General features: G+C 53.0%; 1 protein-coding gene across 1 annotated transcript; it reads left to right on the top strand.

The window, feature by feature from the left end:
- Positions 1-67: 67 nt before the first annotated feature.
- On the top strand, positions 68-27,878 carry LOC129665970 (cholesterol 24-hydroxylase). The gene is made up of 15 exons (XM_055592942.1): positions 68-274; positions 7,081-7,161; positions 7,840-7,921; positions 11,504-11,577; positions 12,076-12,162; positions 17,285-17,423; positions 18,055-18,165; positions 18,977-19,127; positions 19,310-19,372; positions 21,444-21,516; positions 23,612-23,696; positions 24,244-24,354; positions 26,099-26,187; positions 26,812-26,878; positions 27,140-27,878. Exons 1-15 carry the CDS (start codon positions 156-158, stop codon positions 27,308-27,310), a joined length of 1,503 nt encoding a protein of 500 aa, XP_055448917.1. The 5' UTR covers positions 68-155; the 3' UTR covers positions 27,311-27,878.
- The last annotated feature ends 99 nt before the right edge of the window (positions 27,879-27,977 follow it).

Genomic DNA, 27,977 nt, shown 5'->3' with positions numbered 1-27,977 from the left:
GCGTGGTCGAGCCGGCGGGGGCGGAGCCGAGCGGCAGGGGCGGTGCTGGCGAGCGCGGGGCCTGGGGCCGAGGCGGCGCGCGGCGCTGACAGCTAGTCGGTCGCGGCCTCCGGCCCCCTTGGCACCCGGTGCCCACCCAGGCCGGGCCCGGAGCCATGAGCCCCGGGCTGCTGCTGCTCGGCAGTGCCGTCCTGCTCGCCTTCGGCCTCTGCTGCACCTTCGTGCATCGCGCTCGCAGCCGCTATGAGCACATCCCCGGGCCGCCGCGGCCCAGGTGAGCGGGGGGTGGGGGCGGGGGCATGGCTGGGGCGCTCGATCGTGGGGGGGTTTGGGGACCGCGTATGAGCCAGAGACCGGGCCAGGGGTCCAGCCTGGTCTTGGTCGCGCGGCCAGCTCGAAGACGCAGGCCCGGAGAGGGGCGCTAACTATTCTTAGTAACAAATTACTCACAGCCGCAGCAGCAGCTGGGCGCCCACCGCGCTTGGCTGGGCCGCACAAATGTGACGGCAGCGACAGTCCTGTCAGGTAGGCGCTGTTGTTACCCCATCGTTCAGACCAGCAGACTGAGGCGCGCGAGGCGAAGTCACCTGCCCAAGGTCACACAGTTGGTAAGCCTAGATTTAAACCGAGGTCAGCCTGCTTTTAAAGTGGGTGCTGCTAACTTTAGGACTTGGACAGGACCAACGTGTCCAAGTACAGAACACTGTGCTTCCGTCACGTTTCCCAGTGTCTATGTTTCTGTCCTGGGACGTTCCATTTGTCCTCAGTATTTCTATTCCATTTTTGGCCCTTACCCACTTTACCAATGGCCCCCAATCAAAAACTAACATTTATTTATTTTTTCTTTCTTTTTCTTTTTCTTTCCTTGTTTGGAGACAAGGTCTCTCCACATAGCCCTAGCTGTCCTGGAACTCACTTTGTAGACCAGGCTGGCCTCAAACTCACAGAGATCTTTTTGTCTCTGCCTCCTGAGTGCTGGGATTAAAGGGGTGTGCCACCATGGTGGGCAAAAGCTTCCTGAAGCTTAAGAGTGGATGTGTTATGGCAGTGTCCCAGGGGCTTCCCGTCACTTTAGAACTGAAAGACACACTTCCACATGAACTTGCATGGCCTGCAAGGCCCCCGCTGAGTTCACAGGCCTACTCAATACCTGTCCCCTCTTGCCAGTCATGCTGTGTGAAGCCCGCCCGGCCCTGGGCTGCTTGTAGGTGTGCCTCCTTCTTCCCACCTGTTGACTACCCCCACGTCAGAATGTGTGCCCGAGGAGGGCAGAGCTGTTGTGTTTGCTTGTGTATCTCCGGTGCCTGGCATCTTACACATCCACAATGAATGCTTGTTGAGTGAGAAAATAAACGTTAGTATTAGACACACTTTGAAGACCTCTGGGTGTCTCTGGACGTGAGCATTCTGGAAGGTACCGTCTTCAGCATGGCAGCCTGAATTCCGGTTTGTGGACTCAAGAGTGACCCCTGTGGCCGGTAGCATAGGGGGGCAACTCTTCTCTCCCCTTGTCTCTCTGCCCTTCCTATGCCCTCTTTTTGACCTTGGCGGGGGGGTCTCCCCGGGACTCTTTTTGTCTTGCTTAGCACTTATGTCTTTCACTCCACCTCAATAGGCTTTCCCCCCGGCCTACATGGCTTGACTGGACTGCTATCTCCTCAGAGAGGGGGCCGTTCTGTTGGACCCCTGAATGTATGGAGTCATCTCATAGATCCTTAAGTCGCCGCCACCTCCCGCTAGGTGTCTGTCTTGTCAGTGTCTCACCCCTCAGAATCTGTCACACGCACAGGTTCTGTTTCCAGGCCATCTATCCGGAGTTCAGAAATAAGCAAGCTTTTGCTGTTGTTCTGATAGTGGCTTCGGGCCTTTCAGAACTGTTTGGACCTGTGTCTGGAGGAGGCAGAACTGAACTCTGTCTACCCTCTCTTTAAGAGATGATATAATGCGCACACTTTGAAATGTGCCCTCTGAGAGTGTTTAGCCGAGCCACAGAGTTGCATAACCATCATTAGTGATTCCAGAACATCTCTATCACCCCTAGGAAGAAATCCTGTATCCGTTGTCTAGCACGCCCTGTCCGCCTGCCCCAGCAGCCCTAGTCTGCATCTGTCTCCATGGCTGGCCTGTACTAGACACTTTATGTAAATGGAGGCGTACAATCTGGGACCCTTTTTCTCTGCCTTTCACTTAGCATAGTGTTTCCAAGGGCCGTCTATGTAGCAGTATGTTTCTGTCTTAGTCTGCTTCTATTGCTGTGATAAAACACCACGACTGAAAGGAATTTGGGGAGAAAGGGGCGTACTTCACCTTGAAGGTTATAGTCCATCATCTGGGGAAGTCAAGGCAGGAACTTGGAAGCAGGGGTCCGGAGTTGGGAACTGAAGCAGAGACCATGGGGGGGGGGTGCTGCTTAGTGGTTTGCTCCCCACAGCCTGTTCAGCCTGCTTTCTTACACCACCCAGAACTCTGCCTAGGGATGGCACCACCCACAGTGGGTGGGTCCCCCACATTGATCACCGACCAGGAAAATGCTCCCCCACAGGGCCTATAGGCCACTTTCGCTGGAGGCATTCTCTGAATTGAGTTTTTTTTTTTTCTTCTCAGATGACCCTCGCTTGTGTTAAGTTGACAAAAGCCAAACAAACAGCTCTAGCAAGAACACTCTGTATCTCTCCTTTCTATGCTCTCCCTCTCCATCTCTTACACCAGAGAGCACCTGTGACTTGCAGATTGGTTGAGGACAGAGCCCTGTGAGGAAGCTGACCAGGCTCTTTGGTAATGCATAAATTCAAAGATTTTGGATTCCAAATGGGTTGTTGATCAAATATAAAACTAAACCAAATGAAAGTTCTGGAACATCTAGCACAAATGAGAAGCCCCGGCTCGCAAACTGTGACAGGCCACCCCAAGGTTGATGGGAAGGAAACCCGTGGAACACTCTCAGTCCTTTGGTGTTCCAGAGCTGATCCAGCCTGCAAAGCGAGGAGCCCTGTGCCTGCAAGAGGCAGCTGCGGCACCCCCACCCTGCCCTCCATCCTCCTCGCTCTGCAGGAGGCCCTCCCCCAACCTGCCTTCTCCACTTCAAGTGCAGCATCCCACTGCTGTGATCTGCGCGAGGGCTGAAGACGTAAGCCCCGCATTCGGATCCTACACAAACGCTTTCTGCTTCTTTATTTCTCCCTTCCTGCTGTAAACGCCACCAGGCCCTGCTCTCCTGGTACTGTGCAGCAACACAACTTGACAATGAGGGGTCTTCTTTGACCTGATTTGTTATTCTTTTTTGGAGGGGATAGGTATCTTGACGTTGTCTTTTGGATGGTCTGATGGAGGCAGTGTTAGCTTTTTTTTCTCCCCACTCAGACTTGCTGGTTCATGAGCTGTCTCGGATGGGGACTAGCCCACCAAACACAGACAGGGCTCAGGCTCAGTCGTGAGAGAGCCCCACTCCTGACCCTGGTGGGTGGTGCCATCCAGTGGGCTTTGAGATCCCAGCTGAGCATTTGGTATCTCTGGCGCAAGACACACTCATGGGTCTCACCTGCACACACCTGTGGTGCACAGCCTCCTCAACCCCTGTGGGGACATCCCTCTGGTGGTCTCACTGTGGCCCCTGCTCTGTGAGCGCCCAAATCCACAGAACCCTTGGATCCCCAGTTGCCCAGTCACTCTTACGAGAAAGTGGGTGTTCTGGCAAGTGCGGCCCTGCCTGCTCCCCATGGCCTGCCCTGCCTTATGTAATCTGTCACCAGGGCTATGACAAGTGGCCTCTGAGTGTGGGGTCCCAGTGCTCACCTTTATCGTTTTTTACCTGCTGTATCGGGGGCGGGGTCCTCCTGCTCGTCTTCTCTCTTGTGCCCCCTGCTGGTGCCAGAAGGAACAGCCCTTGGTTCCCTTCTCCGGTCTTCCCAGGTTGCTGTTGAGTCAGGTGTAGGCCCAGGAGGGGAAAGAGGACCCACGCTCACAGAGGTGACTCAAAACTGAGAACATTCACCTCAGTTTGTATAGTTCTAGGAGGGATGCATATATGATTCTGCCAGTACAGCCCACAGTGCGTGATGTCTGGAGCTCACCTTTGTCCAAGGCACCTTACTGGAAGTGACCTAAGTCGCCCTACACGTTTCTGCTCCAGTACATTCACCCACCCCCCTCTCCAGGCGGTTTTCTTGCCTTCTCTCAGCCCGGATACCTCCCCCTCCAATCGCATGCTCAGCTTTTATTCTCGCCTCCTCCTTCCCCCAGCAAATAGAGCAACTGGGGAGAAATTCCTGCCCTGGCATCCGCTGCCACAGCTGCCCACCCCTACCCCCCCAGCCCACGGGCTCCTTCCAGCTGCTCTTGCGGGTGGCCACTGATGCCTTGACCAAGGCCAGCCCGTCCCTCTAGCTCAGTGGCCCTGCCCCTGCAGTACTTCCCCCCTGCCTACCCCACTGGTTTTCTTCCATATCTCCCCCATCTTTATGTAACATTCTACACCAATCTCGGCCTTGAAAAAGCCCATCTCTCTGCCTCTTGTCCTCCCCCCTCCAGCTTCTGCCCCCTGCAGCAAGCCCTTTAAGCAGACCCTGCCCATGGGCCTCCAGTCTCCCTCCCACCAGCTTTTGAACTCACTCCCATCTAGTTTTGGCTTCTCTGCCCATGTTGCTGAAGCCAATGCCAGCCCCAGGTGCCAACCTTACAGCCCTAACCCACACCCCTGCCCTTAAAGACTGGGGCATCTTCTCTGCTCCTTCCTACCTGGAGGCACCTACTCAGTGTCCTTGGTCACCGTCTTTTTGCTTTGTGACCTTGCCATGATGCTCCAGCCCTTGAGTCCTCTTTTTCTGTTCCCATGCATCCCTGTGGCTTCAGCTGGATGCAGACTGGAACATGGCACCTCCCTTTGAGCCCTCAGTCCTGTGTTTAGCATGGAGTGTCCTCTGGACTCCTCTGATTCCCATTCAGTGGTTTTCAACCTTCCTAACGCTGTGACCCTTTAATCCAGTTCCTCCTGTTGTGCTGACTCCCCAACCATAAAATTATTTTCCTTGCTACTTTGTAACTGAACTTTTGCTACTGTTATGAATCTTAATGTGAATATCTGATATGCAGGATGTCTCATATTCGACCCCTATGGGATTTGTGACCCACAGGATGATGAACCACTGCTGTAAGCCCTCCTTTCTGGTTCATTGGCTGGTACAAACTAGTGGATCCAACTGCCTGTCTCAGCTTTGGTCCTGTGACAAGAACAGCAAGCAGCTCATGGGATCAGGTTTGGGGATATGGATAGAGAAAGAACTTAAGCCAAAAAGTGAGGAACCTCTGGGAAACTGAGGCACAGCTTCCCTTGTAACTCTTGGTGCTTGTATGAGGAAGCAGGGCCATCAATGAGGCTTCTCTTTAAGGCAGAACCAGAGAAGGGCAAAGGCCTCTGTGCTGAGCCGCTCACTGACCCACACCTTCCACCTCACTCTGTCTCCGTCCCTGCTGACTCTGCCCTGCTCTGTTGCTCTTAACCTCTCATTCCCACTGGCCGCTGCTGCCTTGGGCTGCCTTTACTTACAGTGGATAAGACCTGCACCTCACTGTCAAGGTCCACAGTGCCCTCCATCGTCCATCCTCGCACCTTGGTGACTCCACCTTGTGCCGAGCTCTCTTCTAGCACCCTGCTTTCACAGGTGCTCCCTCTTGCTGTCCAAGCACATACTTAGCTCAGGGCCATGGTACCTGCTGCTCCCAGCATCAGGAGTGTTCTTCCCCCGTAGATCTGTGGCCAGATCTGTCACAGCTTCTGTGTCCCAACTCACAAACCACCTCCGTGTGTGTGCACGTGTGTGTGTGTGTGTGTGTGTGTGTGTGTGTGTGTGTGTGTGTGTGGTGTGTAGTGTATACATGCATGTGCAGGTAGAGGACAGAGATGTCGGATGTCTTCTTCAACCACTTTATATCTTATTTCTTGAGAGAAGGTCTTTCATTAAACCCACAGCTCACCGATTTGGCCATACTGGTAGCCAGTGAGCTCCATCTCCCTAGCATGGGGATTACAGGGTGTTCTGCCATGCCTCCCCCCTTAACATTGGTGCTTGGAATTAGGACTCAGGCCCTCATGCTTGCATGGCAACTGCATTAACAACTGAATTATCTCTCAGCCCCTCAGCAGAGGGAAACATTCTTCATCTGTATTAAATGTCATCCCGCACACACCTTTCCCTATTGCTCTACTGCTCTGTCTGTCCATCACCGCCCCATCTCAGATCTCTAGGCCGGGTTGGTTTCAAACTTTATGTAGCTGAGGATGGACTGACTTCTGATGCTCCTGCCTCCACCTCCCCATCCTGGGATTACAGATATGTGCTAGTTTAGGTACCTAGTTTATACAGTTCTTGGGGGCAGAACCCAGGGCTTCACAGAGTGCGGCAAGCACCCTACCACCTGCGCCTCATCCCAGCCTCACTGGTTTTCTGTGTCACCTGATTCTCCGGAACTTATTTATTTGCTTTCTTTGGGTCTGTTCCTGGGTTCGACAACCTAGAATAAATATTCCAGCTGTAACTTCACTGCAACCCATTGAAGAGGCTTCAGAGCAAAGAGGGATAAAATGACTCAGTGACAGTGACATCAAGGTGACAGCAAGCAGGGGTATTTATGGCCTCTGCTCACACTGGAGACTGTGTGCCCTGTCCTGATGAGAAGCCGTGGGGCTCAGCCTGGTGCCTGCTGTCCACTCCTGTCTCCACCCGCCCTAAAAACAATAATGGCTATTGTGGTGCGTGACCTAGCCAGGTGATGCTGGGGACCAGGGGTATGGCGTAGCATGGGACCCGGCACATGGCTAATGTCCCGTGAGTGTCAGAGGCCACCGAGAGCTTCCTCAGAGCCAGCCACAGACCTCTGACCAAAGGGACAGAAGCGAGACCGCTCTCTAAGGAAGCGTTCAGTACCCATTGGACCAGGCTTTGCACCATTGGCATTTTGGCCTGCTGCCCTCAAACCAGCACCACCCCTCCAGCCTCAGTTCCCAAGAACATCTCCCCCAGTCCTGAGGAGGACGGCACCCTTGAGGGTGACCGCCATCAGGCCTGACCCCTCTCTCTCTTCTAGCTTCCTTCTCGGACATCTCCCGTACTTTTGGAAAAAGGACGAAGCTTGTGGCCGTGTGCTCCAAGACGTGTTTTTGGATTGGTGAGTCCCAGCTTGTCTCTTGTTGTTCTTGCTCTGGCTCTCTCATTAGGAACCTCACTTTGCCTGGCCCACCACGGAGACTGTCAGTCTTCCAGAGACTGTCAGACCTTCACTCCCAGTGCTACCTTCAAGCCCTCCCAGCTGGGTTCTCCCAGCACCCGACCTTACCCAGGCCGCTCCTGCCTCGGCAGCTCCCCTGAGCACAGAGCCAGCTAAGGCAGCAGGAAGCCAAAGATTTTCAGCTGACTAACCGAAGAGCCTTAGAACAGCTGTGAGCATCTCTGAGCCTCAGTTTCCTCATCCACAAACTGGCTTGGAGTGCAGGTGACAGTTATTGTCTGGAGTGTTATTTTCTATCTTTAAAAAACTTCAAAACATCTCATACTGTTTAATTCCTGGCACAAGCTTTTGTAGGCAGAGGAAAGGATTACAAGTCTTCTTTGATGGATGCGGAAAAGTGAGTTTGTTTAAGGGGTACTTAGCAAGGAGGTAACAACAAAGACAAGATACCCTCAACCCCCAGCCCAGGCCTCCTGAGCCCCAGAAGAAGTTCTTGTGTCTGCGGATGAGTACCTCTTGGAATGGGATATGTCTGCTGCTCCTGACAGTGGGGACCTACAGAGCCGGGGGATGATGGGATTCACACTTCGGGGAACTGACAGTCACTTTGGTCCCCAGGGCTAAGAAGTATGGTCCTGTTGTGAGAGTCAATGTCTTTCACAAAACCTCAGTCATTGTCACGAGTCCTGAATCAGTCAAGGTAAGAGATGGCTCCGTTGCCATGGCTTTCCTTTCCCCGGCTGACACTGGTTCCAAGAGACTAGTATTACCCCTCTAGCCAACCTCCTTTGAGTCCTGATGCATGACAGGCTTTTCTGTGTCCTCCAACCACCATGGCGCTGTTTAATCTTCCCAGAAGTGGGGCTTGAGCACCCCATTGATATGAGGAGTATGGGCCATGTTGGTACCAGGAACAGGCATACACTGTCTACAGGAATGGACTCAAATCTGAACGCTGACCTGGGGCAAGTGACTTCATTACTCCGCGCCTCAGTTTTGTTATCTTTTTATCCTTTTTTTAAAAAAAGATTTTATTTATTTATTTTATGCATACTAGTGCTCTATCTGCATGTACACCTGCATGTTAGAAGAGAGCAGTTCAGGGTATCGATGGTTGTAAGCCACCATGTGGTTGCTGGCAATTGAACTCAGGAGCTCTGGAAGAGCAGACAGTGCTCCTAACCACTGAGCCATCTCTCCAGCCCCCTAGTTTCGTTATCTTTAAAGTAGAAATGACAGCCTCTTCCAGGGTGGCTTAAGATGGAGCTGAATTGATGTGGGTGAGTCCATGCCCGGCACACAGCAATACCTCAGTAGATGGTGCTGTTCCCACAGTGGGCTTGTGAGTGTGGCTGTCTGCATGCAGGGTGGCTGTTGGTGACTCCGGGAGAGGCAAAGTATAACTCAGGACGTGTGTGTGTGTGTATGGTGTGTATGTGTGTATGTGTGTGTATATGTGTATGTGTGGTGTGTGTGTTTAAGATTTACCTTTAACTATGTGTGTGTGTGTGCATCTGTATGTGGGAATGCACACGAGAGTGCGCGTGCCTGCAGAATCTAGAACAGGGCTTGTAGCCCCTGGAGATGGGGTTACAGGCATTTGCGAGCAACCTGACTCTGGTGCTGGGAATTGAACTCAGGTCTTCTGTCGGACCTTAGCCTCTGAGTCATCTCTCCAGCCCAGGGTTAGTGGCTTTTGTTTTGTACTGCTCTGGTGATGCTGGGGATAAAATCCAAGGCCTGGGGTCTGGAAGAGTGCCAGCACCAAGCTCAACCCCAGCCCTAAACTAGAACATCATGGACACATCAGGAGGCAGGTAGGATAACCATAGCATCAACTACAAAGTTAAAAATCACTTGGAATATGAATTTATTAGAGGCAGGTACACCTATAATCCCGGTACCCTGGAGACAGAGGCAGGGGTATCTCTATGAGTTCAAAGGCAGCCTGGCCCACATAGTGAGTTCCAGGTCAGCAAGAGCTACATACAGAGTGAGACCCTGTATTTATGTTTTTGTTTTTTTTTTTTTTTTTTTTTGTCACTTCTTTAGAGAGTGGCAGACTTGAGCTTGACAAGCGACTTGCTCACAGATGAATCTGGTCTTTTTCCAGCCTCAATGGGAGGTCTGTAGTGTAGGGTAGAACAGACTCTCCTCCGGCGCTGGGCCAGCCCCTCTGAGAGGGAACCTGAGGCCTTTCCTGAGGGCTTCATATCTGCGGTTGGTTTGTTCTGGCGAAGCCAACTTCCACCACTGTGGCGTGTGTGAACCCCGAGACACTCAGAGCCGACGGTTGCCCATCGTTTTGGGTATCTCAGGTTGTGCAGCATCACCGTGTGTGTACACGCCATGTTCACGCAGCACTCAGGACCCAGCACAGAGGGTTTTTTCCTACACATCGATCCCCTCCAGGATACTGGCCTAAAACTGCCAGCCTCCCTCGGTCTGCCTGGAGCCTGACCTCTCACTGCCCCACTTAGCATGGCTTCTGGGCTATATCTAGGTCTCCTTTAGTGTCTTTGTCCTGGAATTGACTGGGTAGAAAGCTAGGATGGTCCTCGGTCACCATACCCTTCGTTGTCTTGCTTTTCAGTCCTTTTGGTCCACAATCGTGCATGGCATGACTGAGCATCTGAGACAAGACACTTCAGACTTTCTCTTTTGCCCAGTTGTGTGATTATTTGTGGCAGGAGAGTCCCTAGCTGTTAGTACCTCAGTGGTGGCATCAGCAGATGGGGCAGGAGGAAGAAGTAAGGTATGGGGGTTCGTTCTCCCTCACCCCTGATGCTCAGCTCAATGGTCAGTAATGGAACCCCAGCATCTGGGACAGCAGGCTGTGGGAGATACATGCTGGTGGCAGCTCAGTGGTGGAGACTCTGGTTTAGCTGAGGAAGGGTCACAAATGTGAGGGACCTTTGAGAGGAGCGGGAAGGAAGGTGGCATTTGCTGCCATGGTCTTGGCTGGGTGGGGTGATGACAGAGCTTGGTTTATAAATTACAGTGTGGGGGTGGAGCTGAGGCCCCTGGGGTGACTTACGGGTTTCCTCTCAGCTGAAAGCTTGGTGTGAGACCCCTGAGGCGTAGCTCACAGAAGGTAGTAGCCCTGGTTGTAGAGAAATTCCCAACTCCTTCCCAGGACTTCTAGGACCAAACTTAGTCTCTAACTGGGCCTCGTGGCCTCTGCCGTCCACCCCACTTCACACATCATGGCTGGGATGTTCCCTAGGATCTGAACCTCCTTCAGGCTAGAACTGGCAGTCTCTCCTTTCACGTGGCCTCAGATTGCCTGGTTCAAACCCTGTGTCCACACAAACAATACCTTGCTTCAGTTTTGTTTTGTTTTGTCTTTTGACAGAGTCCAACAGGCTGACCTCAGACTCACTATGTAGCCAAGGATGACCTTGAACTTCTGATCTTCTTGCCTCCATCTGCATGAGCTGACATTGCTGGTGTCCACCACCATGCCCACTTTGTGCAGTGCTGGGGACAGATCCCGAGGCTTGTTGCTCATTAGGCAAACACTGTGCAAACTCAGTGCCATCCCAGGCCCTTGTGCTGGTTTTAAATCCTTGTTTTTCTATCTTTGTGTGAGAGAAGCATAAAACAGCATGTGTATCTGAGGTTTGATGGGGTAGGAAGTGAACTGCAGGATGTTGATGTGTCCTTGGCATTTATTGAGCACTTGCTGTGTACCAGGCACCATTTTCAGCTCTCCTGCTGCAGAACTAACTTCCTCCTCACTACAACCTGGAACAGGCAGGCACCCTTTAATCATCATCATTATATATGGACCAACAGGGCCAGAGGAAACTCATCCAGGATGATGGAGTCAACAAATATGGAGCAGGATGCTGAGCCCAGCTCAAGCCATTCTCTACTGGGCTAGACTGCCTTAGAGGCTGTTGGGTACCATTTATGTTGGCATAGCCTTTGAGAGGCAAGATGGCCCTTCCTCTTTTGAGGATGGCTTGGAGGGGATGACAGCAAACCTATTCTGAGGGTCTCTGCTGCATCTCAAAGGCTTCACAGCACCACGGGCCTCTTTCATACTGCTTCAGAAGGCATGGTGTAGGGTCCCATGCCCATTGTGGCTGTGTGGTCATAGGACAGTCCCTCAGCACTCTGGACCCCTTTCCACATCCCTCTACAGACACGCTTCCTGGTGGTCAACAGTTCACTTGGTCCTATATCTGTTGCATGCCCTTGGAGCTGACACTTGGCTGGTGCCAGTGTGCCGAGTACAACCTCTCATGTATTGTGTTGTTTTGGGGGGGATATTTAGAAGTTCCTGATGTCCACCAAGTACAACAAGGACTCCAAGATGTACCGTGCGATTCAGACTGTGTTTGGGGAGAGGTAAGGCCCCAAGGAAGGAGGACTCCCCTGGGAGCAGCACACGTGATGGCTGCCCTGTACATGGTGGCCCCATTCTGGTCATTGGCACTTAACACTTCTTTCCTCTCTGGAGGCAGAGAGGGGAATGGAGGGCTTGTTGATGCTGGGACACAGGGTCACTTCTATCTATCTATCTATCTATCTATCTATCTATCTATCTATCTATCTATCTATCTATCATTTAATTATATAAAAATGGCAGGTTTGTAGGATGCACATGATGTTTTGAAATACGCATCACTTTCTTTTTTCTGCTAAATGGACATAACGTCACACTCACCACACTCACTATCTCATGCACAGTGACATCTATGATCTGGCTACATCCACAAAATGAGGCAGCCATCACCCCACCTAGTCCCAGAGCCTTTTTCTCAACCCCAAGGTGCCCCCATGCCCACTGAGCAGTCCCTCCTGCTCCACACCTTCCTTCTGGCACCCAGTTCCTGTCTCTTGCAGACTGTTTGGCCAGGGCTTGGTGTCTGAGTGTGACTACGGGCGCTGGTACAAGCAGAGAAGAGTCATGGACTTGGCCTTCAGCCGCAGGTGAGCATGCTGGGATGGGTTGGGGCCCCTGCCTGGCCAGGGGTAGAAGAGAGCTGGTTGAAGAGAGCTCTTTGATGGGGAGGCCACCTTCAGGGACTTCACCCAGCTGAAGGGAAATTTGGGGACATCAGAGGTCAAAAGGAAGAGCTGAGGGGGCCCCTATATGAATGGCTTGGAAACATTAAGGGCTGCATGACCCTAATGGCCAGAGGTGGGGGCCAGGACGGAGTCCCTCCTATCCAAAACTGCCTCTCTCAGACTCTGGGTTTCATATTTTATTCACTTCATTTTTTAATTTTTGATGTTACCTTACTTTTTTAAATAACTCTTTTATTGAGTTGTGTATCACATTCCATATACTTCATTCATTTAAAATGTATCATCTGACAAACTTTTGGTCTTCAAAGATTTGTGCCAACATCACTCCTTAATTCATATCATACTGACTCTGTCTGGATTCTCAACATTCCACACACACGGACTGACACTGTATTCGATCCTTCAGAGTGATGTTTACTTTCTCTTTATTGTTGAATAATATCCCGCTGCATGGCTACCGCATATATGTCATTTACTCAGTCCGTAGGCGTCGAGTTGTCTCCACTTTGGCGCTATCATGAACAGTGCCACCAGGACACGTCAACACAGGCTTTCCTGTGAGCACGAGCCTTTGTTCCCCTTGGGCCTAAGTGCCACTTATAGTCATGAGATAGCAGGCAGAGTTGTGCCTAACGTTCTGAGGGAGGTAATGTTTTACTTAGATATAATTTCAGATTTATAGAAAAAAATGTATTTTCTCGTGTTGATTTATTGTGGTTAGAACTATGATTTAATTAATAATTTTGTTTTCTGTCTGTCTGTCTGTATCCATTTTTATTGTGCCAGGCATGGTGGTGCATTTCATAACTCCAGCAATGGGAGGCTAAGACAGGAAGACTACAAGTTCTAGGTTAGCCTGGGCTACATGACAAGACCCTTTCTCAAACAAACAAACTGTATCCATATATATGTGTTTATGAATCTCTATCTACAGATATTTGTCTGTGCAGGTACATACATACATTTGTATTTGCTGTTCATCTATGATATGTGTATAGGTTTATGTAGTTTCCTTTTCTTGTTTTGTTTTTGTTTGTTTATTTTCAAAGATAGGGTCCCACTACATAGCTCTGGCTATCCTGGAACTCACTATGTAGACCAGCATGGCTTCAAACCTACAAATGGTCTGCCTGCCTCTTCCTCCCAAGTGCCAGGTGGCACACTGTCTTTGAGCCTGGGCTTGTTTGTGGTCTGCTTGTGATGAGGTTTAGATCTGCCTTCTTATAGAATCACAGTGACATCCTACCCTCCTTCAAGAATTACATATCAAAAAAAAAATCACACCTCAAAGTGCATGCTGACAGTCTGCCCCAGAGATGTTAACTTTGTTTAGGGGTCAGGATGAGGTGTCAATCAGGGATTTTGGCTGTGAGGTCACTCTAGAATGAATAATCTGTGGGTTCTGTGTAAACATTCACTCCTGAGCCATCCCTGTAGCCTCTTCTATAATCTCTCATCTTCTTTCTTCAATGAATCTTTCTCACCGCCCTGAATAAATATCAATAAAACTTAGACCTATCCAACCCTACTGCTTGGTAGCCTTTAGTGGCTCACGAGAAAGGTCAGCTCCTCATCTCTAGTCTGCTCCTATCTTGCTAGCTTCTGGCATCCACCATTCTGTAGCTACCATGTTCTTTTTTATACTGTCTGGGTGTACTTCCTCCAGAAAATTCCTACTGCCTATTTGATACCCAGCTGTGATATCCCCTCCATATTCCCACCATAGTTCCTGCCACAGTCAGACAGGGCTGTCTCTCCCACCCATCTCTCTCTCTTGAGATCATGAGTTCCAGAAAGCAGAGAAACCCTTGTCCATAACTTCTGAGCCCACACAGCAACAGATACCCCACAAACTGTCAAAGAATGTCCATGAAAGATGTGAGGAATTGGTGGAAACTTGAACTTATTGGAATACTGCCAAAGTAAGGATGGAAAGGAATAACAGTGGAGAGTGAGAGCCAAGTTACATGAGCTAGCTGAGCTCTATGGTTCCTGCCTTCAGTTATGAGGAGAACATAGACAACAACCAGATGGTTCTAACCATGGGGTCATGACATCAGGATAAAGCCAGTAGGATGGCTCAGCCAGTGGAGACACTTGCCACCAAGCTTGATGACCTGAGTTCAGTTTCTAACCCATGTGTTAGGAGAGAACCAACTCCTGCAAGTTGAATTTTCCACAATAAATGTTGAGAGGGAGAGAGAGAGAAAGAGAGAGAGAGAGAGAAAGCTGGAGGACAGTCTTCATGATTCCTTCCTCTGTGAAGAGGACCCCACATCTGATTACTACTATTTTTGTTCCATGCTTCCCAAGGCATTTCAAAGTGTCTCTTGAGGCTGGGGAATGGCTTAGCAGGTCAAGTGCTTCCCATGAAAGCAAGAAGACCAGAGTTTATGACCCCCAAGCTAGGTGAGCATGAAGGCCCACCTGTAATTTCAGTGGATGGAAGATGGACGCAGGAAATGCATAGAGCAAGTTGGCTAGCTAGACCGGCTCAAACAATGAGTTCTGGATTCAGTGAGAGAGCCCACAGGCACACAGAAAGTGGAGAACAGTGGAAGAGGACCCCTCACACACTGGCACACACCTGCATGAGCACAGCCACATCTTCATATGTATGTGCTCATGAACTTTGCACACATCCCCTAACCCCTGAGTAAAGAAGGCTGCTGTTCTGAGACACACACAGCACAAAGTGTGCCATCCTGGCCCTCTCAGGTGGCAGCTCAATGGCTGGACATTCATTTGCATTTGTGGGAGCTCTCTCACCAGATATTAAGGTCAGATGGCTATTTTATTGTAAACACCTACATTATCAAGCTGTGGGGAAGAGACTTTGGATAGCAAAAGCATTAAGAGGCTGAGTAAGCCCTAACTCGGCAATGAAAGAAAAATAGGAACTGCTAGTGACAGTCTCCAGCCATTATTCCACAGAATGCCACTGCACACTCTAAACCAAACTGTGAAAGTATACTTCCACTTTCTACTTTTCTAGATTTTAGCTTTACCAGAAGGGCTTGGTCTATTCTTTCCAGAAAAGAATAGAGTGTTGGGACCAGCAAGATGGCTCAATGGATGAAGGCCCTTGCTGCCAAGCCTGGCAACTTGAGTCTGAGTCCTGGGATCCAGTTGGAATCAGAGAACCAGTTCCCACAGGTTGTCCTCCAACTTCCATGTGTGCACCTGTGCATGAATGCGCGGTCAGTGCACACACACACACAATAAATAAACAGATAGATGCTGGAAACAGAAGACCCCGGGCTGAGCCTGCACCTCATCCCCCTCCTTCCAGCAGCTTACAGCTGTGGCAAGAAAGTCAGCATTGGCCAGCCGAACACTGCCCAAATAGGTCACCCGCCTGTGACTGATAAAACAAAAACAAAAACAAAGAAACCAAAATACCCAACCACCCAGTCACTGCATCCCTGCAGAGGATGAAGGTAAAACCCAGGTGTCAGGAGCATGTCTTGGTCCTTGAGAGAGAGCGTCCTAAGGACCATCTGGAAGCTGCCAGGTGTCCAGGCGCTAGTGGGAGGGAGGATGACAGAGAGACAGGTGCCCAACAGCTGGAGGTGGGCAGGAGCGTTGCTCTTCAAAGGAGGGTGCTTTGGCAGGCAGAAGTTATCAGGGGGTAGAGTCCGCTCCCACCACCCTGAAGGGGTGGAGTTTTACCTCCCTAAGGGCAATAGTTGCTTCTGAGGTTTTGACTGTGGGGAGGTTGTGTGGAGAGGCCCTCGAAGGGAAGGATGGCTGCGGGACAAGAGGGCTTAGCTGGCCGCAGCCAGGGGAGAGCCACAGCAGCCAGGGAGGCCCCAGAGCAGTAGAGGAGGACAGGGAATCGCCTGTTTTCTTTCCAAATTTAGAAAAAAAAAGTTCTCTTTTATACTTGTTGATGTTTTAAAAGCCTCCTATTTAGAAATAATTCCAACTTTCCAGATGTATTTCAAGAATAAGAGTGTTTCCGGGCTTGGTGGCGCACACCTATAGTTGCAACCCTTGGGAAGGCAGAGGCAGGGGGATCTCTGCGACTCTCTACAAAGAGAGTGCAGGACAGCCAAGGCTATACAGAGAATCCCTGCCTCAACGGGGGGTGGGGGGGGGTGGCGAGATGGCTCAGTGGTTAAGAGCACTGTGGCTCTTGCCGAGGACCTGGTTGTCCCCTGACCTCCACACGTGTACCCATGCAAATGTATGCCTGTGCACAAGTACAAGCACCCACGTGATAGCTCACAAGTGCCGAACTCCACTTTCCAGGGGATCTGAGGCTCTCCCCTGGTTCCACTGGCGCCTGGCATGCGTTTGGCACACTTATATACGTGCGGACAGAACACATAAAATAAAGATTCAGGAGTCTTAAGACCAGAGCAAACACTACCCATGTACATTTTCCTCAGATTACTATCAAACATTTAAACCAGAAACATTTTTCCTTGGTAAGAACTTGGGAGTTTTTGGAAAGTGTGCCATTCCCCGCCCTTCTTGCCTCCCGTGGTGGCTGGTTTTGAGTTTGGACTGTGCCCTTCCATGCACCTTTCTAAATGTTGTGCCTGGGCATGTCTCAGCGCAGAGAACACGGTGGCTTAGTTTGGGAGCTAAGTTGCAGATGGCATCTGGGGTCTCATTTCCACTTAGAATGGAATTAGACCACAGCATTAGACTTAGGCACTGTGACTGCTCAGGGACAGGAGCAAAATGGGAAAACCAAAGTCTTCAAATGGTGGCGTGGCACAGGCAGTAAGGGGAGTTGAAGGAGCAAACAGAGGGGCACGGACAGGGGAGCCAGGGCAGCTGTCTCCAGGATTGTTGGGGACCCTAGAATTTCAGCATTGCCATGTGTCAGAGCACCTACAAAACCATTAAGATGCGGCAAAGGGACAGTGTCTGCCCAGGCCCAGGTTCAGCTGCTCTGAGCCGTCTCAGTCTGGGCGTTGGTTTGGAAGGCAGGCAGGCTCCTCCTGCCTCACTGAGGCTGAACGGAGGGGACAGGGCGGCCAGCCAGTAGACGTCTGTACTGCTTTCCCAGCTCCCTGGTTAGCCTGATGGAGACATTTAACGAGAAGGCGGAGCAGCTGCTGGAAATCCTAGAAGCCAAGGCTGACGGCCAGACACCGGTGTCCATGCAGGACATGCTGACCTACGCCACTATTGACATCCTGGCCAAGGTGATGGGTGGCACCGGCTGGTGGGGGAATGGGATGGGGAAGCTGGGGCACAGGGGTTGAGGGTCCGCTTCCCTCTTCTTCCTCCTGTAGCGTAGCTGCTCCTCTTTTGCTCTCTGCATAATTTCTATACATTTTATCTTCTTGGTTATTAAAAGTGACCTAGCATGAGACTGGGGTTCTGACTCTGTCTCCAGAAATGGACTCCCAGAAGTATTGGGACTGGCTTTAGTCAGTCAAGGCAAAGGTGGATGTTCTCTGAGGACCCTCCTGTCTCTATCCCTTCTGCACCCTGTGGAGTATGGCTGGGCTGGTCACGGTAGACTTGGGAAACAGGAAGCACAAAGCCGGTCTGAAGGCAGCCAGTGAAGTCATGAACAGTGCCCTGGGCTGTGTGTGTGTGCCGCCCCCCACCCCTAAGGAAGGCTACAGCTCAGGGAGAAATAGCACCGGGCCAGGGAGGAGGCGAAAGCTCTGTCTGCTGAAGCCTCAGGACTTCCCACGGGTCGGACTCTTCACAGGTCACTGTCAGGCGTGGGTGACACAGAACGAGGCCCAGGTCTCCAACTGCATGCACCCGGCTCCGTGCTGTCCCCATGTCTCTAGGCCTGACCTCAAGCTTCTCTCCCCACAGGCAGCCTTTGGGATGGAGACCAGCATGCTGCTGGGCGCCCAGAAGCCCCTGTCCCAGGCGGTGAAGGTCATGCTGGAGGGCATCAGTGCGTCCCGGAACACCCTGGCGAAGGTACTGCCTGTTCCGCCCTGGTGACCACACCATAGTTTGCCTCTGCCTGTGCTGAAGCATTGCCTTCAGCGACTTTTTCAGAATGGGTTCTGTGTGCCGGTGTGTCCAGAATGACTTCTGACTCAGCATTTGCATGCCTTATCTAAGAGTGGAAGGACAAAATCAGAGTGGCTTACTGTAAGTCGGGAGTTAATTTTTGTCTTGTGTTGACCGATCCCCAAAGCAGGCATTCTAGGGTGCTATGATGACCTCACCATGTCAGATGTTCCTGGATTCTTCTGTCTTTGTGTTCCACTGTCCTCAGCACATCACCTCATTGTCATAAGATGGCTGTTGTAGCTCCAGCTATCACTTCCTTATTCCAGACATGAAGAAGAAGAAAGGGGAAAGGTGATTCCTGAGCCAATCTCCAGGTTCTCTTCTGTTCCTGGGGGCCTTCAGTCTCTGAGCTTGCAACCCCCAACGCCACCCATTTTTTCAGCCATTGGTTCTACTTCACTTCCCTCTGGCCCCGACTTCTCCTCCTTCCCGAGCAGCCCTAACTATCTCCCTCCTTTAGGGGCCCTTTCTTCCCAGTGCTGCATGGAGGTGGAAGGGCCTCTCTTCCCATCATTTCCAGGGATTTGGTGCAGGAGGGGGAAGCTCATGCTTGGACCCAGTGTGTCATCTTGTTCTGGTCTGCCTGGCTGCTTGATCTTTTCTAGAATTTTCTCACGTTCTCCCCAGCACGAGGCTGTATGGATTTCCGGGTGGGGGCTGGGAAGGGAAGTGGGGACCCTAAGAGCCGCCTTCAGCTGGGGCTCTCCTTCAGTTCATGCCAGGGAAGAGGAAGCAGCTGCGGGAGATCCGGGAGAGCATCCGCCTGCTGCGCCAGGTGGGGAAGGATTGGGTGCAGCGTCGCCGGGAGGCCCTGAAGAGGGGGGAAGACGTGCCTGCCGACATCCTCACGCAGATTCTCAAAGGTGCGGGACGAGGCGGGGGCACCCGGGAGCAGGCCCACTCGCAGGCTCGGGATGCTCCCATCCCAGTGTCCAACGCTTCTCACCGTTGGCTCTGCCTCTGGCTTCAGAGAAAATGACGCTCCACGAGCCGGGGGCCCAGGAGCCGGGGCTGCTGTGGGGCTGAGTGTGTCCTTGCCTTTCAGCTGAAGAGGGAGCTCAGGATGACGAGGTCCTGCTGGACAACTTTGTCACCTTCTTCATTGCGGGTGCGTAGCTTGTGGTGTGGTTTGGCCCAAGCTTTGCTCCGGGTTCTCAAGCCTGGCCTAGCTCAGGGGTTGCCTGAGCCTAGCTCCCCATAGGGCCCAGGAGAAAAGAGCTTGTTTCCTTGCTTGTGACCCAGGAGGTGATTGGGTTGTTTGGGAAGCTGGCTCCTTCGGCTCAGGAGAGCTTGGCTGTAAATCTAGGCACCCCCATGTTAGGTTTATTCAGATTTATTAGCTTGGTACCAATGTGTGCAAGAACGTTCATTCATTTGCTCACCTCCTGAGTATCATTGCTCACCTAGAAAGCCCCTCCTTACCTTATCCGGCAGATACCTCCTCGATTGCCCGTCGAGCTTACTAGGCACAAGTAGAAGCCATCCTCATGTCCAGAGACTTCCTTCTGCCTGCTTCTCCCGGTGTGAGGCTGTAGTTAACCGAGTTGATTGGCGAGGGCCTGCCCCACAGCTGTGAGGCCACATGGCATGAACACCCTCGCTGCCCTGTGCAGCAGGGACCCGCACAGCTGCGACGAGATGAGCGAGTCTGGGAGGGCACAGGTGAACAGAGGGGGATCGAGTCACCGTCTCATGGCAGAAGCGGACAGGCATGTTCTGCTGGGCAGGGGCTTGCCACAGGGGTGGGATGTGTCCAGGTGGGCAGAAGCCCTACAGAGACCATGTCAGGGCTGGACTGCAGAGTGCGATCCCCACACAGGGTCAAAAGCATCTCCGAGGACTGGGGGCCAGCTCAGTTGGTGAGCAGCTTGCAAAGCATGAGGAACTGAGTCGGATCATCTGAGTTGGGCACCCATGTAGAAAGGCCGGCAGTCACCTGTGCAGAGTGGAGACAGGGCTCCTGGGGCTCACTGGCCAGCCAGCCAGCCAGCCTCACCCAGTCAGTGAGCCACACATTAGTGAGAGGCCCTGCCTCAAAAAACAAGGTGGACGGCTCCCCCGGAATGACACCCGAGGATGACCTCTGGTCTGTCCATACATGCAGACACCCATGTGTGTCCCCACACATCCCTGCAAACACATTATTCTCACACACACACGCAAAACAGAAGAGTGAAAGTAAAACCATCTCCTAATAGATCTGGGTCCAGTGTGGGGCTCTCAGAGAGCCCGAGCCTCGTGTCCCCGCTCTGCCAGCTGGGGCTGCTGCTGTTCTCTATGCTCTCCTCAATTCCCAGGGAGGACGAGCAAGCCTTCCCACCCTCACAGCCCATCCTTGGCCTGTGTGGAGCCATGGAGAGGTCTGCAGCTCACCACAGCTCAGGCAGCCCAGGGCTATCCTGGCCAATTCGGAGTTGTCCTGGCTGAGAGACCTGAGGAGCAGTTGACCTTCCCTCTCCGTGCCAGCTATGGGAAACGGTTGGCCTGTCACTGGTGGCTACCTGCTGAGCCACTTGCCCCTCTCAAATGCATGCGTGTGACTCGGTGCCTCTCCCCAGCCAAGTCACCCTTGAAGAGTTTTGGCCCTGTTGACTTGACATGCTGCCTGACCTCCGCTCACCCGAGAAGACCCCTGACCTTTTTGGTTAGGATGGTCTCCTGTCAGTCCCCATGACTGTAGGGGCACCTTCCTTCTTTGGACCTCAGGGGGTGGAGAAGGCTTTGGTGGGCACACAGAAGCCTGGGGCAGCACAGGGCCTTGGGCTCAAACCCTTCCAATTTCAAGCTCTTCCTAGCTTCAGCTTTTTTGAGACAGAGTCCCTGTGTAGAGCAGGCTGACCTCAAACTCAGAGAGATCCACCTGCCTCTGCCTCCTAAGCGCTGGGATTAAAGGTGCGCTCCACTGCGCATGTCTCTTTGGCTTTCTTCCCGGTTAAATGGGGACAACTGCGTGGAGGATGGAAGGAACGGCTTTCAGAGCATCTAAGTGGAGGCTTGGGCAGGCTTGCCCACTCACTGGTTAGCAGAGGGCTTGCCAGGACAGACAGACAGACTATCTCCTTCATCTCAGCACGGGAGAGGGAAGCTGCGGACTCTCAGACGCTACCAAGAACCTGGATTGCAAGGCAGGGTGTGGGCAGCCCCTGCAGTTCCACCCAGAGCTCTCCTTCCTCTTTTAGGTCATGAGACTTCTGCCAACCACCTGGCATTCACGGTGATGGAGCTGTCTCGCCAGCCAGAGATTGTGGCAAGGTATAAAGGTTTGCCCTCGGGACTGAAAAAGGGCTTTTCTGATGTCTTTCCAAGAGCTACCTGTCCCCACATGCCATGGCTGGAATCCTCCGGTGGACCCTGCTCCCCTTCATCCCAGAGACTTTGTCCTTGTTTCCTGTCCCAGGGGCCCTGCTCTCGGCTTTCCTCCCGGAGAACATGTTTCCTCTCCTCCAGAAAAGCCACGTAGGATCCTTGAGTAGAGTAGCCACCACTCTACCCTAGCACGCCGCCCAACCCCCGCCGCCCTAGCGCAGCCTGTTTTCCCCAGGTGTTGTTGGCCCCGAATCTTTGTCTGCCAAGAGACCAAGAGTTGGAGACCAGCAAGAACTGTGGTCCCATTCCTCCCACTGTGCACAGAGCATCCCAACTGTGGCTGACCACCAGCCCTTAGGTGGCAGGACCAAGAAGGGTAGTGGGGGTGGGGGAATGGGACTCAGCACCTTAGCTGGTCAGATTCTAGCTGGCTTCCTTTGCTGGGCACCCTGAGAAGTGCCAGCGAGTAGACAAAGCCGTGCACAGAGCCTTAGGAACTCTTGGGGAGGGGAACAAGCCTGTTAGAAGCATTGATGGTCACCAGCCCAAAGGGGAGAAATGAGAGGTGGCATGAGAGTATAAAACAGCTTGTTTGGGAGTTGGAAGAGACGGCTCAGTGGTTAAGAGCACTGGTTGCTCTTCCAGAGGATCCAGGTTTGATTTCCAGCACCCACATAGTGCCTCACACCTGTCCATAACTCTAATTTCAGGATATCCAATGCCCTCTCCTGACCTCCACAGGCATCACACGCATGTGGTACAGAAACATACATTCAGGCAAAACACCAATATACTCAAAATTTTAAAAAGAGCTTACTGAATTTTAAATAAGTGTATATGTGTTGATATATATGTATATAGATATGCTAGAAATACGCACTTTGTAGCAGCTTGGGGTGTTGCTCAGTGGCAGAGCACTTGCCCAGCTGTACAAGGCAGGTTCCATCCCAGACAATGGGAAAATATGTCACATTTGAACTATTTTTAAGCTCAAAGTCCAAGGACACTAAGCACATTGACACTGTGGTGCAAGCCTGGATACCACCTGACTCCAGGGCCTTTTTCATCTCCCCAACTCAAAACACTGCCCCGTTAGACAGCTGCCCTCTTCCAGCCTTCAGCGCACTGACCAATGTAGGTGCTCAGCAAGAATAGCATCAGCGTGTGTCTGTCTGTGCCTGGGTCCCGTTAACTACACAGCATCCTCAAGGCTCACGAATGTTGGAGCCCAGGTCAGAACCACCGTCCTTCTTTTTGAAAGTCTAGATCTGGCTCCATCATGCAGATAGAGGAGCCTTGGCTTCTCTGGACATGGTGACACTCAGGCAGCTTCTGTCCCTTGTCTGCTGCGCACCAGTGGCAGTAAATACGGGCATGTGCTGTGTCTTCAGTTACCACCTCCAGGGCTTGTGGCTTTACACACCGAGGTGGAATCACTGGGCAACGATTCTGATTCCGGTTCTGTGGGAGCTACACACTGCTTTCCACACGGTTCTACCGCCTTCTGTCCTGATCCATGGTACACTCGCATCCCAGCCCCTCCCTGGCGCCACATTATTTGCCATTTTCTGGCCTTTATATTTTATTTAATCCATATTATATATTTTTATAAATATATATTTATGTGTTATTTATTTATTTCCATTTCCTGCCATTCTGATGGGTGTAAAGTGGTCCAGATCCATGCGAAGGCTGCAGCCTCCTTGAGCCATTTCTGCTGGTGTTTCTGTCCATAGCTTTTGTCAGTCCACTGTGCTGGGCATTCTCTCTTAAAGGCTATGTGGGGCATGTTCTTTTTCAAGGTTGCTTCTGAGCAACAAGCCACAGCAGTGGGTATTTTAAGGTTCCAGGAACCTGGTTCCTAGGTGCTTTTGGATGTGGCCTGGCTGGGACGCAGCTGCCTTTGGCAAGCGGGCAGGCCGCTGTGCTGGTGGTCAGCCTGGGCCTTGCTTTTCCATCTCCGGTCCGCTCGTTTCCCTAAAATGCTGTGGGCATGTGTTTCTCTCTCTCCGGGGCTCAACTTCTCTGTCTTCCCTGGCAGGCTGCAGGCCGAGGTAGACGAGGTTGTGGGTTCCAAGCGGCACCTGGACTATGAGGATCTGGGGAGACTGCGGTACCTGTCCCAGGTGTGCAGCCAGCGTGAGACAGCTCTGGGCAGGCGTGGGAGGGGCCTGCTGCCTCACCGGGCCCTGTTGGAGTCCAAGCTCCCCTGGACTCAATGGCAAGATGGAGATTTCCTCCCACCCTCCATAGATGGCCAGTGTTGGAAGGCAGCCCATTAGCCTAGAGGGCTGAAATCGCACCTCCAGGCATAGCCCACCTGGGTCCAAAGCTTTTCACCATTGCCATACAGCTGGCTCAGCACGCCTCTCCCACCCAGCCAAGAACAGGCCTCCCCTGAAGCTCCAGGAGGCCACCGTTCGGGAGGAGAGGGTCCCTGCCTTCTGGTCACAGTGTTGCCCCTGTGTCCTGGATTCTGCCCTTCTTTAGACCTCAGTTCCTCCTTTGGTCACATGAGGGGTTGGACTCTATGGAAAGACTGATGTTCTGGGAATCTGGACCGTCCTGGGACAGGGTGTGTGGTCAGTGGGAATGGGATGGGGACAGAACACACTGCTACTGGCCTTGAGGTCTCATGACTTCCCACATCATCTTCTTGCATGTCTTCTGCAGGTCCTCAAAGAGTCTCTGAGGCTGTACCCGCCAGCGTGGGGCACCTTTCGCCTGCTGGAGGAGGAGACCTTGATCGATGGGGTCAGAGTCCCCGGCAACACTCCTCTCCTGGTGCGTGGGGCCCTCGGGTGGGCTGGCCTGTTTGGTTCCAGGGTGGCCAGGCTGGGACTCTCCCTGAGGTCAGGGAAGCCATGGGCCTGTTACCATGATGACACTCGGTTTCCTGGCTGTCCTGTGTCTGCCTTAGTCTTCCTGTGACCGTGTCGGTTTCTGCTTCTCCTCTTTACACGTCCAGCAGCAGACAGGTCTAGAAAGGAAGCGTTCATACACAGCCATACACCCCGAGGCCTAGTCACTGTCCTGGGGCTCCAGAGCTGGCAGGAGGGAGATATGTGCATATTGTGTGAGGGCATGCCCTTGGGGGGGGGTATATGCATGTGCATGGGCACATGTGTGTGGGGTGTATGCATGAACAGGGGTGCTCATGGATGTGAGAGCATGAGGCCGATGTGAGGGGTCACCCTCAGTCTCCCCCCACCTTCCTCATGTGAGTCTCCTCCAAACCCAAACACAGACACGGCTAGGCTCTCTGACCAGCTTACTCTGGGGATTTTTGTCTCTGCCTTCTGAGGCTGGAGTTGCAGCCATGCTCACCCCGCATTTTAAGCGGGCTTCGAGGCTCTGAATTCAGGTCCTCATGCTTCCATAGCAAGTGCTTTAACCCCTGGGCCGGGTCCCCCGTCGCAGCTCCTCACAGCCGCCCTCCCACTGCCAGCCTCTCTCTTCTGCCCTCGACCTGTTGCATCCAGCTGGAAGGCGTGCAGTTCTGTGGCGCATGCTCCATCACGCACTCCCGGGGCTCACGTTTCTAATAGCCTCCGAAGCCACTCACCCATCTCTGCGCGCCACTCTCCCACCGCACGTAATCACTGTCCTCGGTCAACGCTTGCCGCTGCCTTGCCTCTGTGGGTGTGGGTGGAGCCCAATGCCCACGCCATGCCCGTGAGGCCATCTCTGCCAGGGCTAACAGGCAGCCACAAGCACAGCAGAGCTGTCAACGAGCAGTGAAGAAGTGAGGAGCGAGGCAGGGTGAGGGTGCGCACAGGGCTTTGGTGTATAGAGCCGGTTCCACCGGAGCACTCTGGTCACCTGTGAGCCTCGTTCATCCCTGCACGGTAGTGGCTGATGGGTACAGAAGTCAGTCTGTTTGTGTGCATGGGACAGTGTTTAGCAACTACCTTAGATGCCCAGCTCAGCGCCAGGCTGCTGTTTTCACAGGGAAGCAAGGGGAGCAGGCCCAGCATGGCCAGTGCCGTGCCCAGTTAGGGGGCACATTGCTTTTCCAGGTCACATAATAGCCCTTGCACACTCAAGACCTAGAAGGTGTGCCAGCTCCCTCAGGAGGCACCTTGGGTTAAGGTGAAGGTGCTCTCCTAGGACAGTAGTGGGAGCCACAGCTTCCCCAGCTCTGTCCTGAAAGCTGAAGTGAGCCTTAGGCGAAGGAGGGGCCAGCCTCCGCCCATCAGGAGGAAGGCGCCTCCTAGTACCAGGCCATGTAGTTGCTGGGTGACTTCAGGTAAGTCTCTGAGTCCTGTTATCTCATCACAATATAGGGGTCACTGTGGCTGCTGCTGTGCCAGGCAAGCGGTGGTCCAGCACACCCGGATGGTCATGGCTATGTCACAGTGTCCCCTGTCCTCTTTGAGGTTTTACAGGGGGGCAGTGGAATGTCACACTTACCTGAATAAGCGGAAAGGGGCTGTGTTCCACGTCACCCCTTGGGGGGCCGCAATGGGTTGGGAGGTGTGAGGGGAATGACCTAGGACCCAGAGACAACGGCTCCTTTGCCTGGCAGTTCAGCACCTATGTCATGGGGAGGATGGACACCCACTTTGAAGACCCACTGACTTTCAACCCTGACCGCTTCGGCCCTGGCGCACCTAAGTAAGTCCCTGCCTGAGCTGCCATGATGGGCTCTTCGGGAGAAGCACCACCACAGAGGCTCCCTGCACCCACAGGAGCCATTCTTCTAGAGCCCTGAGTGAAGGTGGGGGGGGGGGCATCACAGCTCAGAGACTCAGGTCACTTGCTGTCTTGGGCTCCTTTTCCATTACTGGGATACATACTCTGAGAAAACTGCCTCAAGGGGGGAAGGCTTTAGTTTGGCTCACAGTTTGAGGGCACAGCCCATCACAGAAGCAGCAGGGTCCTGAGGCAGCTAGCATGTGGCTCCCTCAGCAAGCAGAGACGGTATGTTTATGCGAGCGCTTTCCTCACTCTCTCCATCTTAGACAGCCCAGGATGCCCCGCCCAAAGAACAGGCCACACACTGGGCAGAGTTTCCCACTCAATGAATTCAATCAAGATAATGGCGGACAGGCATGCCTCCTCTCCGTTCCAGATTCTGCCAAGTTGATGATTAACACTAACCGCCATACCTGCCCAAGGGCTGGAACCCAGCAGTTTGCCAAGGATGGCTTTGCCCCTGGGTCCAGCCTGGGGAGAGGAGGGACAGTGGTGTGGATGCGCTGTACTTTTTACTGACTCCGAAGGACCTTTCTCCCACAGGCCACGGTTCACCTACTTTCCGTTCTCCTTGGGCCACCGTTCCTGCATCGGGCAGCAGTTTGCTCAGGTAGGAAATGTAGGGCCAAGGGGGGGGGGGGGGAAGAAACGCGTGCTGGGGGGGGGGGGGGGGGGGGGGGGCGCAAACGGGAGAGGGGGGGGGATCGAGAGTGAGGCTGCGCATACCTGACAGGAGAACTAGAAAGGAGCGCCTATGCCATTCTGCCTCCCCACTGCCTCTCTCTCTCCCTGTGTACCCTCTCTTTCCCACCCCCTTCATCATGACCTCACTGCTTCCACTCCTCCCCCTCCTTCCTTCCTGCCCCCACAGATGGAGGTGAAGGTCGTTATGGCCAAGCTGCTTCAGAGGATTGAGTTCCGGCTGGTGCCCGGGCAGCGCTTTGGGCTGCAGGAGCAGGCGACGCTCAAGCCGCTGGACCCAGTGCTGTGCACCCTGAGGCCCCGAGGCTGGCAGCCTGCACCCCCACCCCCACCCTGCTGAGCCCTGGGTAGGGTCAGACTCCTTGGACCAGGGCCTCATGGCCCCCATCGCTGCCCATGGCCACCCACTGGCGCCCCTGACTCCTTTTCTGCCACCTTCCATGATGGCTCCTGGCGGGCCCTGTACCCTTGCCTGCTTCACACCCTCAGTGCTTCCTGTTGTCCACTGGCTTTTTAGCCCTCTGGCGGGCCCTGCCTGATCCCAGCTATCACCACCACCGTCATCTCTCCCGAATCTCTGAACTTCTGCACTGGCTACACCCTCAAAAGAGACACCCTAACTCTTGCTCACTCCCTAAAATCTTCAAATGACACGTCCCCCAGGAAGCCCTCTTTGCTACCCACGGCCGGGCCAGGGTTCCTCCTCTGTGCTCCCTCGGTCACTTGTGCTACCTCTAACACACTGACCACACTGTATTGTGAATGTCTGCTCATGCGACCAGCTGCCCTGCCAGGCTGTGAGCGCCATAGGGCAGGGTCTGTGTGCACTTGGCCTCTGAGGCCCCTGTTGCTAGCTAGGGTCTGGACCAGAGTCGATGCCCAATAAACGTGTGTTGACTGCATGAATGAACGGCCACCCAGGCCATGATGCTCTCCTTTCTTCTGGGTGCAGCGTGGGATGATGAGGTTGATCCCCAAGGAGCCATCTGCTTACAGGAGGTTCTAGA

The sequence above is a fragment of the Psammomys obesus genome, unplaced genomic scaffold (genome assembly GCF_907164565.1).
Source record: "Psammomys obesus unplaced genomic scaffold, mPsaObe1.curated_primary_1811, whole genome shotgun sequence".
In the NCBI taxonomy this organism is placed as follows: Eukaryota; Metazoa; Chordata; class Mammalia; order Rodentia; family Muridae; genus Psammomys; species Psammomys obesus.
Note: the sequence above shows the minus strand (reverse complement) of the source record. Positions and strands in the feature narration are given on the sequence as shown.